General features: G+C 40.7%; 1 protein-coding gene across 1 annotated transcript in view; it reads right to left on the bottom strand.

Annotated features, from left to right (window-relative positions):
- Positions 1 to 16,320, bottom strand: part of LOC126162482 (ribonuclease P protein subunit p40-like) — a 265,430-nt gene that overhangs the window by 47,263 nt on the left and 201,847 nt on the right. The window contains exon 5 of the mRNA XM_049919026.1: positions 5,595 to 5,793. Within this exon, the coding sequence (XP_049774983.1) occupies positions 5,595 to 5,793 (199 nt within the window). The remainder of the gene's footprint in view (positions 1 to 5,594; positions 5,794 to 16,320) is intronic.

Below are 16,320 nucleotides of genomic sequence, written 5' to 3'. Positions count from 1 at the left end.
CTGGCTGATCATTATTAATGCATTTTCAAAATTTCCTTCTGTGATTCGAATGTCATCAATCACATCTATAAAAACAATTAAGCCTTTGTCAAGGATCTTCTGCACTGAAGGACTGGTGAAAGCTATCATTGCCAACAACATTCAATTTTTCTTCTCAAGAGTTCAAATTTTTGTTAAAGAAATGATATTTCACACTTTAAAACTGCACCATTACATCCAGAAGCCAATGGACTTGCAGAAAGATTTGTGCAGATGCTCAAGTCATATACAACAAAGCCCACTCAGCAGTACATATGGACAATGCTTTACTTATATTTCTTTCTCAGTAGAGAGCCACTCCATACGATGCAAAATATCCAGCTGAAAGACTGCATTGTACTTTAATATCAGTTTTACAGTGTTTTGTGCATGTTTAGACCCAGTCTCAGCAAAAGTCGAGAAAAAACTTTTAAAAAATGAAAGATCTGGTATGCACATAAATCTGAACATGAACTGTGGGTACCAGGCAAAATCAGACAGCAGCTCAGCTGTGTCATGTATAAAATAGAAACTTCTCATAGTGTCACAATATGCCATAGCAATTGGATGCAGCTGCAATGCATTGATGCACACCTATGCAGAACTCCTAGGCTGTTCTGTTTTTCAGATTCAGGAAACGTTAATTCAGAGGGTCCTATTGGTGCAGCCTGCAACCACCCTCAACCTCATCTCTAGCAATGGGAACCAGCTGCAGTCAACCAGTGATTACCAGATGGATTGTTATGTCACACCGCACCCCACAGATGAACCAATCGACATGGACTGTTCAACCCTCGAATGACCGCCCCCACATGGTGATTCTGTACATGGTTTCCCATGGTGCCACGAGTGAATGCCAGGGGCAGTAACGAGTGTACTGCCCATGACATACTCACACATAGGGAAGCACAGAAATAAAGAAGCTACTGAAGCCAACTTCATCAGTCCCTATACCTCCCCAGGGAGGGGTGCTGTATCTCTGCCAGATGCAGTACACAGAGTTATCTTCAGAGGGCACCTCACACGAGGCAGTAACAGCGTGGCACCTCAAATACCAGCAACTATTTTGTGCTTCTGAACACGATATTCAAATAGGCCATTCTTGTGACAATAGTAACATATGCCACCAATGAAAGTGCAGAAACCTGGAACTACTTAATGCATCCATGAAATAGATCACAGAATGACATTCACACACTGAGTGCATAATTATGTAACCACAAGGTGACACTTGGCCAGTTATAACTCAGTAATTGCCCAGTTCCTGCAGTTTTGGTTGGTTGGTTTAAAAGAGGAGGGGAGGGACCAAACTGCTAGGTCATTGGTCCTTGATCCGATTTAAATAATTCCGCAGGGGTGGAAGTAAAATAATCGAGACATACAAAACACAGCTGAAAGAAAGGAGAAAACCACAAGAACGACGGATTGACAGCAAACACTAAAATGGAGGACAAGAAAACCACAGAGAAACAAGAAACATGTAAAAGAGATCAAAACAAGAGAGCAGATTATCATGGCTGGCTAACCATGAGAATCAAAAGGAGAAGCTAGCCACTCTGAAACTCATTAAAACCTACACCCTAAAAGCACTACAGTGGAGGACACAGAGGGACAAAGGACTTGCACTAAAACTTAGATCAAATGATAAAACCCACCCTCATGAATAAAATGTAAAACTAAAAGCTGCTGTTGAGGCACTGTCGCCCAATACTGAAGGTAGGGTGCTGCAAAAGTTAAAAGTCTGCCACAGAGTGGCTAAAAGTGGGCAGTCCAGCAAGACATGGACGACTGTCATTTGTGAGCCACAGCAACACTGAGGTGGGTCCTCACGATGGAGGAGGTAGCCATGCATTAGCCAAGTATGGCCAATGTGGAGCCTGCAGAGGACAACTGATTCCCTGCGAGAGGACCACAAAGAAGACTTCCACATATTCATAGTTTCCTTAATGACACACAGTTTGTTGTGCATACTGTTATGCCATTCTGTCTCCCAAAGCTGAAAAATCCTGCAGCATAACACAACACAGGTCAGTTTTGGCGATGCCCATCTCCAGATGTGGTTTCCACATAGCCTGTTTGGCCAGCCTGTTGGCAAGTTCATTGCCTGGGATTCTGACGTGTCCCGGGCTCCACACAAACACCACTGAATAGCAGGATCATTCCAGGGCATAGATGGACTTCCGAATGGCTGCAACCAAAGTTAGGCGAGGGTAGCACTGGTCAACAGCTTGTAGGCTGCTCAAGGAGCCGTACACAAAAGAAATGACTCACCAGAGCATGAGCGGATGTGCTCAAGAGCATGAGATATGGCTGCAAGGTCTGCAGTGAAAACACTGCAGCCATCTGGCAAGGAGTGCTGTTCAGTATGTCCTCCATGAACATACGCAAAGCCTACATGACCATCAGCCACTGTCCTCTAAATTCTACACAAAAAAACTGAGGTTTCATTGACCAGAAAGACTCCCCATCAACTCTCATACATACAAGGTACTGGGGTGAATAAGCTTAGCCTGGTGTTCCTCCAGTGCTGTGGCCAGGGGGGAATGATTTAGGGGTCGTATTTCTTAGCATTGAAGTTAGACCTTGACATATAAAGAGACTGCTAATGTTTGACCACCAGCAAGAGGTGACATACTACTCTTCATGGCATTTCATCTGCCCTGATGCCACCCATTCTGAACAGGGGCCCTCCCCATGGAAGCCACCCAGCTGGAGAAAAGGTCATCTGGCAGGATGGCCATTGCTAGGAGTCTTGATGCCCCAGGGTGATGGGGATCTACTCCTTGGCATATGTGGGGAGTTAATGGAGCAGGCATCAGCAGAGCAATCCCTGTGTGGTCAGGGGGCTACAACCAACAGGATACACGGCGGCCCCACTACAACGGACTGGCTACTGTGCTGGATATCGGGCGCAAATGAGCTAAGAAGTCCATTATCGTTGGCAGCGCAAAAAGCAATACTGCACAGAGGATGGAGGAAAACACTCCCAGGAGGGTGACATCGACCAACAGATGGAGAATGAGCGGAAGTGCAGATCCACATTGACAAAGGGTCTCAGTGCATGATGGACACTATGCACCATGAAAGACGCCCTTCCCCAACTGGCTCGCTCTTCACGACAATTTTGAAAAATGGAGGACAAAACCTACAGGGGCCATCAAATAAAGGCCAAAACATGCGAGACTCCATTTAGTCACCTCTTACAGCAGGCAGGAGTAACTCCGGCCCATTCTAAGCCCTGGACCCACAGGGGGGCCTGCAGTTTTCACCCAGATTCAACAGTTCTTTAGTTCTACAGTTGCCTAAAAGTAATCCACAGTACAAACCAGTTCTAGTCACCAAACATTCTATGCCGAGTGTCAAACATTATTCAAAGTGATTGTCAAAGTGTTTACTTATTGAGAGACTGGACTTAAACTCTTTCCATAATGAACTTCAGTTATATTAGTTAGTAATTATCTACTGCATTACATTAGCATAGGCACAGAAGTTTATATCAGTGTCATGTCTTCAATAGAAGCCAAACAGAGTATATTTTGATGTACATTATTTTAGCAAATTATTGTTATTGTATCCCATGTGAACTAGTGATTCTACTTTACAGATATTGCTTTGTGAAGAATAAATACCTAGCAAGCAAGCAGGCCACTTCCACTTAGGCATGGATATCTGTAACAGGAGGATCACTTCCTGCAACCTTTAAGATGTGCACCTACTTTTGGTGAACAAACACAAAATAACTGTAATATGATGCAACATACATAAATAAAAAGATTTAATATAACTAGACTGCATGATTAACTGTCACTCACTGGAATCAGTGACAACTGACAAGTTTATAGGAGAGTTCGTCTGGAGCAATCTAAGGAGTTAAAACATAAACCTAGCTGTGGGGGAGATAATAGACCAAATTTATCACAGGAATCCTTAGGATGTCTAATTCATCCATGAAGGATGTTACTTGGAAATCCCCATTTGATTAGTCGTTGAGTAATGTTCCCAATCCTCAAGCACGTTACCAGATAGGATGGAGATAGAGAAGATTCAAGGAGCAGTCTGCTTTGTCATAGGTTTCGTCAGTCGGCATGATAATGTCACAGAAATTTTCACCAACTTTCTATAGGGTATGCCACAAGAAAGTTGTTATTAATCACATAAAACTTCACTCTCAAATTTGTGAGAGTTCTTGTACCACTGTTGGACCAGAAACATTTTGCTCCTTCCAAAGCATTTTTTGTGTAATGACCAAGGCACAGAACTAGAGAAATTCTGGCATTAACAGAGCAGGAATAGCAGGAGGATACACCATATACTCCCTCCCCCCTGCCATTCCCTGTTCAATGACTTGCAAAAAACAGATGTAAAAATAAACATGAAGAAAGTAAGTCACAAAATATATTGTGTGTTAAATCTTTAAACAATATGTCTCCTTCCTTTTCTTTTTAATGTTTATCTTTTCAACTTTGATTTTGTTAACTAGTTGCCATTATTCCTGAATTTTCAAATATTTTGCATTTCTATACAGTACTTGCATCCCTTCAGTTTCATACATTCTTCAGGGCTTTTCTGAAATAATAACAACATTTTATCCTCTCCTTCACGTTTATTCTTTTGCTGCCTTTTTGTCTCTTTGAGTCACATATTTCATCTTTTTCTGTATCCATTCCACTTCCTTTCCTAATTCTCATTCTCATTATGCTCTGTTCAGTTGTTGTACTCCTATATATGTCATTTCTTTACCACCATTTTGGCTAATGCTCCTAGTGAACATACTCTCACAATATAGCACTTAAACTGCATTTGTCATCACAAAGTTATCAAAATCATGTTTTTCAATGTACTAATAAAAACTTTTAAGTATTTCCAATTACTCTGGCTAAGACACGTAAATATTGTATGCAACTGATTACTGTTATTTTACAGATTATCATAATTGCTCATGGTATCCAATTATGAAAACAGTCTAGACTCCAAACAATTGGCCTACAGAAAACCTAAAATCTGGATTCAGATGTTGTAGAGAAATGTTGCAACATGGTTCTTGTGACAGGAACCTCGATGTTAGTGTTGTGAAACTCAGTTTATGGATCAGCTGTGACTATTTACATATTATTTTTTGACAATGATCGAGTGGATACTTAGAATGCTCTAGCCACATGATACACTGCTTGCAGGCAATGAATAATCTAGAGTAACAGTTTAATTTGTTCATCTGTTGTTTATGTGTATAGCTGAAATATCTCTGGAATGACTATACAAATAAATAAGTGAATAAATAAATAAAATGTTGTATCACAGTGATCATGAACAAAATGAATGTGTTACATTTACTATTTGTTGCATCCCTGTGAGCTATTTTAGAAAATACATCCATGTGTACGTAACTAATTCATTTTCTAAATAAAGTTACATTACAGCAGTTTATTAACTGAAGTCCCATTCATACTGGTAACATATAACTAATAATGTAAAGTTATGAACTGTAGCAACTATGTATTAAAACTTTTGAAGGCGCAATGTACTGCAGGGCTGAGAAGTGAATGGAGAATAAAAAAATATGTAGAATGAAATCTTACAGATCTACTCCAACTGAAAAGGCTCCAAGCCATTCAAGTACATCACAATACTCTGACGATTCTTCTTCTTTTCTTGCTGTCACAGGAGGTACAGGAACATTGTAGCTAATTCGTTTTGAAAAATGTGGATGACACTGGTGTACATTATATCCCTTGTCATCAAAGTAGGCAGCCACTGAAGATGGACAGATATTTTCCACTGAAAAGAACATATAGATGACAGATGAATTTGTATAATTTTAAGTAATAGTGCTTTTTATTCCCAAAAATACAACAACAGTGATGAAGCATTAAGAAATACACTGCCAAAAGATGTCAGCATTGTGATAGGTTGAAACTAACTATTGTAGATTACCAATGTGATGATGTCACTGCAGATGAGAACTACTGCACTTAGAGCTACTGATGCTCAACTTTTGTTTGTTCCCAACAGTAACATTTCTAATAAGAGTGAAAGGATATTGTGATTGATAACTTATTTCTAAATCTGTTTACCATGGAACAGATGTGAGCCTCATTACAGTTTAGTATTATGCCAAATAATACTACCCCACAGAGAAATGGCAGCAATGGATAACAAGTAACATCTCGTACACTCAGCATACATTCCTGGGAGCCTCATTCAGTGTGTTGAGGAAGCTATTCTGCTTGCCACTGAGGAAACATGATGCACCCAGCTACATTTTGCGGTGCACACTGGAACAACACGATACCAGTCAACTGGTCTTTGAGGTATCCTTGGTTCATTCCAGCAACAGCAGAAAGAATCATTCCAATAAATATTATTAGCCCTATCCACTAGTGTTTTTATGACCCCCCTCTTTTGCCTAGGGTGGTGGTTTGAGTTCTTATGGAGGTAGCGATCAGTATGTGTACCTTTCCTGTAGATCTTATGGCCTAAGGTCCCATCCGCCCGTTTGATAACTGATACATCCAAGAAGTTAAGTTGTCCATTCTTCTCCTTCTCCATATTAAATTTAATCTTTGGTTTGATGCTATTTAAGTGTACCAGGAAATCATTCAAGTCTTCTTCCTCATGATTCCATATTACAAAAGTATCATCCACATACCAATACCACTTCGAGGGTCTTTTTTTGGCCGACTGCAGTGCTTGGTGTTCAAAATATTCCATGAATAAATTCGCAATTGCGGGACTACTGTCGGTCCTAATGACATCCTTGTCAGTTTTGATATAGTGTCTTTGTTCACGATGGTTCCAGTTGATGAAGCTCTCTCCCATATAGCCGATATTTTCCCTACTGATATAGTAGCCTTGTTCCAACACTGTCTATCCTCGACCTATTTTCAGTACAATGGTGAATTTTATGAACAGATCGATGGGGTAGCCATGGGAAGCCCCCTAAGTCCCACAATTGCGAATTTATTCATAGAATATTTTGAACATCAAGCACTGCAGTTGGCCAAAAAAAGCCCCTCGAAGTGGTATCAGTATGTGGATGATACCTTTGTAATATGGAATCATGAGGAAGAAGACTTGAATGATTTCCTGGTACACTTAAATAGCATCAACCCAAAGATTAAATTTACTATGGAGAAGGAGAGGAATGGACAACTTAACTTCTTGGATGTATCAGTATCAGTTATCAAACGGGCGGATGGGACCTTAGGCCATAAGGTCTACAGGAAAGGTACACATACTGATCGCTACCTCCGTAAGAACTCAAACCACCACCCTAGGCAAAAGAGGGGGGTTATAAAAACACTAGTGGATAGGGCCAATAATATTTGTGAACCAGGCTACTTACAAGAAGAACTGAATCATTTACGAATGGCCTTTGCGAAAAATGGTTATACGAAAAACGAGATTAACCGAGCACTTCACCCAAATAGAAAAATGCCTAAAAATAGGAGACAGCAACAACCATCAGCTGGAAAAGTATTTCTTTCGTTCATCCATAATATCACGGATCGCATTGGGAAAGTACTAGCCAAGTTTCAGGTAGAGACCATTTTCAGACCTACTAAGAAAATTAGTGAATGCCTAAGATCAACAAAAGATGCTCGTCACCCCCTAGCCACCCCAGGGGTATATAAAATTTCGTGCCGTTGTGGCAGGGTTTACATAGAAACTACAAAAAGAAGCATCAATACACGGTTAACGGAGCACAAAAGAAACTGTCGCTTGGGACATATCGACAAATCGGCAGTAGCGGAACATGTTTTTAAGGATGGAGATCACAAAATAAAATTTGGCGAAACAAGGACGTCACATTATTATACACGTATGTATAGAGAGGCAATTGAAATCCACAAACATCAATACAATTTTAATCATAAAGAAGAAGGATTAAAATTGGATAAGATATGGCGGTCGATGTTGCATCAATCACGTGACAATCGATTGCCTGCAATCGAGAGAACAGACGATAGCCAGAGATAGCTGCACATCGACGCCACGTGACGTGCGGTGGCGCCCTCTACGATATCCATATAAGCGGCGGCCCCAGCTCCTAGCAGCCAGTCGTTGACTCACCTCAGAAGATGTTCTCCGTAGTTGAGAACGAAACGTCAGGGAGAAGAAGTTCTACAGCAACTTAGCCCGGAAGTGTTTACTGATGATGAACGGCAGAAAGGTTTGAGAAGATGAGTTTTCACGATAGAATATCAACAAACCTCACAATCTGCAGAATTTTCCCCAGAACATATCACATCAACAGGTTCTGAGTACAGAAGAATATTAGCCCATCCAGTTAGCCGTGCGATCTAACACACTGCTTTCTGGGTGGGAAGGTGCCGGCCCCCGGTACAAATCTGTCCGGTGGATTAGTGCCGAGGTCCGGTGTGCTGGCCACTCTGTCGATGGTTTTTAATGCGATTTTCAATCTGCCTCGGTTAATGCGGGCTGGTTCCGCTTATTCCGCCTCAGTTGCACTACATTGACAATTGCTGTGCAAACACTTTCTCCATGTACACATACACCATCATTACTCTACCATGCAAACATTGGGGTTACACTCTTCTGGTGTGAGACATTCCCGGGGGGCCCACTGGCGGCCGAACCACACAATAACCCTGGGTTCGGTGTGAGCAATGGTGGGGTGAGTGGACTGCTGTAGCATGTTGTGTACCACTGCGGGCTACGGCGGGGACAAAGCCTCTCCATCGTTTCTAGGTCCCCAGTTACATACAATACAGTACAATACAAATACAGAAGAATATTTGAACAAGGAGCTTCTGAGGTTCTCGGACATGCTAGGCTGCAACTTCCTAAATTTCCTCTGTACTGTTGGGAATTATAGGGGCCACCTAAATAGCTCAGGGGTACACTACACATCAAAGGTGACTGACTGTGTTTTGAGCAAACACAAAGCTATTTTAGACCAGGTGATTCTTTATCCATTTCAAATAATGAAGGTGTAGAAGAAATCTCAAAGCATTAGCATAAAACAAAAGAAATGCCCTCCCTAAAACTAGCATGAGATTGTTATAATTCTTGTGATCAACTGTGAATGCATTCACAACAAAGTCGCAGAGTTTGCAGCAACCCTTAACACCAGTGGAGCTCACATAACACTAGCTACATAAAGCTGGGTTAAACCCAGAATTGATAGCAGTGAGATTTTTGGGATAAAACTAAATCCATATCGAAAGGATAAGATTTGAGAAACTGAGGTGGCACATTTGACATAGTAGAAAAGAATTCAAATTCTCTAAGATACAAATTGAAACTGCATGCTATATTGTTTGGACAAGACACAGTCTAAAGCATGGGCAAAACTTATAATCAGATCCTTCAATCAGTCCCCAGAACCACCCCTAGTTGTAAACAATAACAATAGAAAAAACCTTATCTGACTAAAACATATGTTCCTCAAGTATATGATCATCCCTGGAAGAGACCTTAATCCTAAACCAATTGATTGGGATGATTACAATTTTGTAAATGGAGGACATGACAAGACATTCGAAAAAGTAATTCTAAATACCTTCTCTGAAAACTAATTGGAGCAGACTGTTGTAAGGCCCACTTATGATGGTAATACACAGGTGTGCAAAACTTCTTAAGGACAAAAGCAATCTTCACATGTTGTGTCACTGTCAAGTAGCTTGATGAGATTTGGACTAAACAGAAAGTGCTGCTACAGAATGTAGAGAAGGTGACTGAAAGAAACATACAATGAGATAAACAGAAATGACACTTTTATTCAAAGGGAACAATTACACTGAAATCATCATGAGTTACGATAGGTCTCTGGACATAACAAAAAGGTGGACACTGTTCTTAATAGGGTGTATGATCATGAAGGATAGCAAAGTATGCTCTGCAATGTGCTCCCATGATAGCCATAAGGTTGGTAAGAAGTTCTTGTGCTAGGGGGTTCCATTCTTCCATCAGGGCTGTTGACAGCTGCTGGATAATATTTGGGGCATGTGGACATGCTACAATATGTCTCCCCAACACCAACACGAATCCCACACGTGCTCAATGGGATTTAAGTCAGGGAATGGACAGGCCAGTCCATTAGCCAAATATCCTCTCATTACAAGAGAGCCTCGTCCTGCACTGTACAATGTGGTCATGCAATGTCATCCATAAAAATAAAACCAGGACCAAATGCAACCATGGAAAGATGCACATGGGGAACAAGTACAGTGACACAGTAATGTTGACTGGTGAGGGTACTGTGTTCAAAGATTTGGAAGTCAGTATGCCAATGCAACAATATGTCTCTCCACATCATAACTCCTGGACCAACAAAACCATCATTTTCAACGATGTTTCTGAGTGTATTATGTGTTCCCACCTCTCACCATATGAGGTTATGTCCAGAATCCAGACTCGGACTGAATCTGCTCTCATAAGAGAAGATTGCACAATCCGAAACCACTTTGGTTCTATGTTCTTGACACCATTGCAAAATCTTTAGTTGATATCTGGGTGTCAATGGAACACAACACACTGATCAATGGGCAAACAGACAACCCCCATGCAGTTGACGTGCCACTGTGGAGTGAGAGACTGTGTATGTTGCAGTTCTGTTAAAAGTGGTTGCAACTGCATTTGCTATTTGACATGGGTCCCTTCTTGTCAGTTGTACAATACAGTGGTCATCTGCTGTTGTAGCTGACTACAGTCGACCACCTGCTCTCATTCGAGCAGCAGGGTCTGTGGTTTGGAATGCTCCCCATGCATGTGAAACAGAGCAAAGAGCAATACCAAATTCCTAGGCTACAGTCATCATACTTCATCCTCCTTCCAGTTTCCAAATGATTATTATCCATGTGAAGTCATTCAAATGCTCTCTGGGCCACGTTATAATGCAGAACACCAGCACACTCCACCATAGCTGCTCGCTGATTGACAGATGCTATCTTTTTCATTTCTTTCAACTGTCTTGTTTGGTGGTGCCAGTCCCATTTGGCACTACAGTCATGCTGACCTCACACCATGTGACATCCAGCTATATGTGCGTGACTGGGGGAGACCTCTGGTAACATGCTCCCACACTTTCATCCATCTCCACTGAGTTGTTAATATGTCATGTTACTTTACCTATCTTGTACTTTAGTTTTGCAGAGAAATGTAGATCAGATCCAATAGCAACAAATAGATCTGACCTCCTTAATACATAATATCAACGTGTATAAGGTAGTTGTAGCAACAATGGCTAATAAAGTATATAGGGCAACTAAAACATGCAGAAAGATATATGTGTTCAGTAAATAGTACTGTGCTCAGTAAACTAGATAATGAAGCAGTAGTGACATAGCGCCCCCCCCCCCCCCCCCCCCCCCCAGGAGGCGCTTGGAAAATTTACTGTGGTTCAAGTTCTGAAAATTACTTGACGAAATACTAGACAGACATGCACATAGTTGAACAGTTTGTGATGAAAGGGAACCTCCATGGTATACAGGATCAGTGAAAGAACCCAGAAAAATGGTGTCTACTGCATAAAATGTGTAAAACAAACTAGAAGGATGCTGAATGAAACGTGCTTGGCTCTCAAGTGTGTGAAGCATTCCCTTATTACCATAGTGGAGAGAGTGTTCGAGCAGCAAATCCTTGGTAGTTCTGGCAGTTTACAAATTGATTTCTCTGTGCATGTGTGTTACAAAGTATAGAATTTTGGCACTGCTTGAACACTGTGTCTTTGTGTCATTTGAGATGTACTGTGACTTGTCTAAGTTCTTCATTTGTTCTCCATACACAGGGGGTGGCAATCACTAATGTGTGGAAACATGTAGCAAATCTCACTTCTGTACACATAAGTCAGTGTTTCAATGTTTAGTTTTTCATTACAATTGACTAGGAAAGAGTGACAAAAAGATCCAACTCATTACATCTTTAATTAGAAAATGAAAAAAAAAAAAATAAAGAGATTTGATGCCTGCAACCAGAAACAAACAATTTTAGTGATACTGTATGAAGCAATCTGACATTTTCTCAGATCTTCAGATGGTGTTGGTTTTATTTGATGTACAGCATCTTCATTTCTGCTATACTTTATTTGAACAAGTTATCTTTTACATTAAACAACGGAAAATCTGCACTGAATGTAATAATATTATGCAAAAAGGTTAGTTGCTACTCAACATACAGCAGAGATGCTGAATTGCAGATAAGCACAACAAACAGACTATGAGAAAGTGAGCTTTTGGTCAACAAGGCTTTCATTGGAAAAACACACACACACACACACACACACACACACACACACACACACACACACACACTACCGCAGTGTCTGGCTGCTGAGACGAGACTGTGCAGAAATGCAATTGGATTGTGGAGGTAAAGAGGAGGCTGGGGCACGGAGGGGAGGAACAGCAGGGTAGGAGTGGGGTACAGTGAAGTGCCACTTGTGGGTGTGTACAGGGATGAGGTGGAGAGAGAGTAGGGCAGCTATGTGCAGTCGGGAGGCTACATGGAGGGGGGGGAGGGGGAGGTAGTGGTAAAGGAGGGCGTAAATACATCCCAACTGCACCTGGCTGTCCTACCCTCTCCACCTCAGCCCAGTATGTTCCCACAAACAGCACTTTACTGTCCCCCACCCCCACCCTACTATCCCTCCTCACCCTACCCTTCTCCTTACTGCCACCACCCGGTTGCCTTGCCTCTCCCATCATGCGTTGCTGTCACAGTTGGGCCTCAACAGCCAGAGACTGGTCATGTATGGGTGAGTTGCGTGCATATATTTGTGTGTGTGTGTGTGTGTGTGTGTGTGTGTGTGTGTGTGTGTGTGTTTTGTCTATTTCCGACATAGGCCTAGTTGGCCGAAAGCTCACTTTCTGACAGTCTTTCTGTTGTGTCTATCTGTGACTCAGCATCTCGACTATAAGCTGAGTAGCAACTATCCTTTTCAAAATATTGTTATCTCACAGATTAATATGACAGCATATTCCATATTCAGGTATTGTTGTCTTGAAACTTTCACAAATATTAACTCCGGAACGTAGTTACAAAGTGAGGGTATTATCCACACTGCTTTTCAAAATATAATCACATGTGAAGCACAGAGTTTACACACATTATGAAAATCTATTACAATAATTTCTATTATTATTATTATTATTATTAGTGTAAAACTGACAAAGAGTGTGATTAATCTAAATTGATGTCGCGCATTTCACGGAGTTTTATTTCCGCCAAAGCAGCTTGGTCACTACCCAAGATTATCTTCTAGAGAAATATTAACAATCTTCCATTTGTCATGACTATTTAGTGTTTGGTTAACAGCAGTATTATTTATCTTTTGCAAATTAGTCCAGAAACTTATTAAATATTTGAATAAGAACAAATGAATGAAGAAAGGGCATTCATAAGAAATATTTGTTGATGATAAAATTTTGGTATTTTCATTCATTATTAGTATTACTTTGTAGACGTTACCTACTCACTGTTTACACACACATTTGTTTTAATATTGGGGCTGATTTTAATAGGTACCTGCATACAATGTTCAGTTTGAACCAAACTAAAAGAAATTTTAATTTGTTTGGCAAGTAGGTTAGAAAATTTAAAAAGGGAAATGGATAGGTTAAAGTTAGATATAGTGGGAATTAGTGAATTTCAGTGGCAGGAGGAACAAGACTTTTGGTCAGGCGAATACAGGGTTATAAATACAAAATCAAATAGGGGTAATGCAGGAGTCGGTTTGATAATGAATAAAAAAATAGGAGTGCGGGTAAACTACTGCAAACAGCATAGTGAACGCATTATTGTGGCCAAGATAGACACGAAACCCACGCCTACTACAGTAGTACAAGTTTATATGCCAACTAGCTCTGCAGATGATGAAGAAATTGGAGAAATGTATGATGAAATAAAATAAATTATTCAGGCAGTGGAGGGAGACAAAAATTTAATAGTCATGGGTGACTGGAATTCAAGAGTAGGAAAAGGAAGAGAAGGAAACGTAGTGGGTGAATATGGATTGGGGGAGAGAAATGAAAGAGGAAGCCGTCTGGTAGAATTTTGCACAGAGCATAACTTAATCATAGCTAACATTTGGTTCAAGAATCATAAAAGAAGGTTGTATACATGGAAGAAGCCTGGAGATACTGACAGGTTTCAGATAGATTATATAATGGTGAGACAGAGATTTAGGAACAAGGTTTTAAATTGCAAGACATTTCCAGGGGCAGATGTAGACTCTGACCACAATCTATTGGTCATGAACTGTAGATTAAAACTGAAGAAACTGAAAAAGGTTGGAATTTAATGAGATGGGACCTGGATAAACTGACTAAACCAGAGGTTGTACAGAGTTTCAGGAAGAGCATAAAGGAACAATTGACAGGAATGGGGGAAAGAAATACAGTAGAAGGAGAATGGGCAGCTTTGAGAGATGAAGTAGTGAAGGCAGCAGAGAATCAAGTAGGTAAAAAGACGAGGGCTAGTAGAAATCCTTGGGTAACAGAAGAAATATTGAATTTAATTGATGAAAGGAGAAAATATAAAAATGCAGTAAATGAAGCAAGCAAAAAGGAATACAAACACCTCAAAAATGAGATTGACAGGAAGTGTAAAATGGCTAAGCACGGATGGCTAGAGGACAAATGTAAGGATGTAGAGGCTTATCTCACTAAGGTTAAGATAGATACTGCCTACAGGAAAATTAAAGAGACCTTTGGAGAAAAGAAAACCACTTGTATGAATATCAAGAGCTCGGATGGAAACCCAGTTCTAAGCAAAGAAGGGAAAGCAGAAAGGTGGAAGGAGTATATGGAAGGTCTATACAAGGGCGATGTACTTGAGGACAATATTATGGAAATGGAAGAGGATGTAGATGAAGATGAAATGGGAGATACGATACTGCGTGAAGAGTTTGATAGAGCACTGAAAGAACTGAGTCGAAAGAAGGCCACTGGAGTCTACAACATTCTATCAGAACTCCTGACAACCTTGGGAGAGCCAGTCCTGACAAAACTCTACCATCTGGTGAGCAAGATGTATGAGTCAGGTGAAATACCCTCAGACTTCAAGAAGAATATAATAATTCCAATCCCAAAGAAAGCAGGTGTTGACAGATGAGAAAATTACCGAACAATCAGTTTAATAAGCCACAGCTGCAAAATACTAACACGAATTCTTTGCAGACAAATGGAAAAACTAGTAGAAGCCGACCTCGGGGAAGATCAGTTTGGATTCCGTAGAAATACTGGAACACGTGAGGCAATACTGACCTTACGACTTATCTTAGAAGAAAGATTAAGGAAAGGCAAACCTACGTTTCTAGCATTTGTAGACTTAGAGAAAGCTTTTGACAATGTTGACTGGAATACTCTCTTTCAAATTCTGAAGGTGGCAGGGGTAAAATACAGGGAGCGAAAGGTTACTTACAATTTGTACAGAAACCAGATGGCAGTTATAAGAGTCAAGGGGCATGAAAGAGAAGCAGTGGTTGGGAAGGGAGTAAGACAGGGTTGTAGCCTATCCCCGATGTTATTCAATCTGTATATTGAGCAAGCAGTGAAGGAAACAAAAGAAAAATTCGTAGTAGGTATTAAAATCCATGGAGAAGAAATAAAAACTTTGAGGTTCGCCGATGACATTGTAATTCTGTGTTGAGACAGCAAAGGACTTGGAAGAGCAGTTGAACGGAATGGATAGTGTCTTGAAAGGAGTATATAAGATGAACATCAACAAAAGCAAAACAAGGATAATGGAATGTAGTCAAATTAAGTTGGGTGATGCTGAATGAATTAGATTAGGAAATGAGACACAATAGTAAAGGAGTTTTGCTATTTGGGGAGCAAAATAACTGATGATGGTCGAAGTAGAGAGGATATAAAATGTAGACTGGCAATGACAAGGAAAGCGTTTCTGAAGAAGAGAAATTTGTTAATGTCGAGTATTGATTTAAGTGTCAGGAAGTCGTTTCTGAGAGTGTTTGTATGGAGTGTAGCCATGTATGGAAGTGAAACATGGACGATAACTAGTTTGGACAAGAAGAGAATAGAAGCTTTCGAAATGTGGTGCTACAGAAGAATGCTGAAGATTAGATGGGTAGCTCATACAACTAATGAGGAGGTTTCCAGAATGAGAATTCCACTCTGCAGCGGAGTGTGCGCTGATATGAAACTTCCTGGCAGATTAAAACTGTGTGCCTGACCGAGACTCGAACTCAGGACCTTTGCCTTTCGCGGGCAAGTGCTCTACCATCTGAGCTACCGAAGCACAACTCACGCCCGGTACTCACAGCTTTACTTCTGCCAGTATTTCGTCTCCTACCTTCCAAACTGTACAGAAGCTCTCCTGTAA

This window comes from Schistocerca cancellata, chromosome 2 (genome assembly GCF_023864275.1).
Source record: "Schistocerca cancellata isolate TAMUIC-IGC-003103 chromosome 2, iqSchCanc2.1, whole genome shotgun sequence".
Classification (NCBI taxonomy): Eukaryota; Metazoa; Arthropoda; class Insecta; order Orthoptera; family Acrididae; genus Schistocerca; species Schistocerca cancellata.
This window is presented reverse-complemented; position numbering and strand designations above follow the sequence as displayed.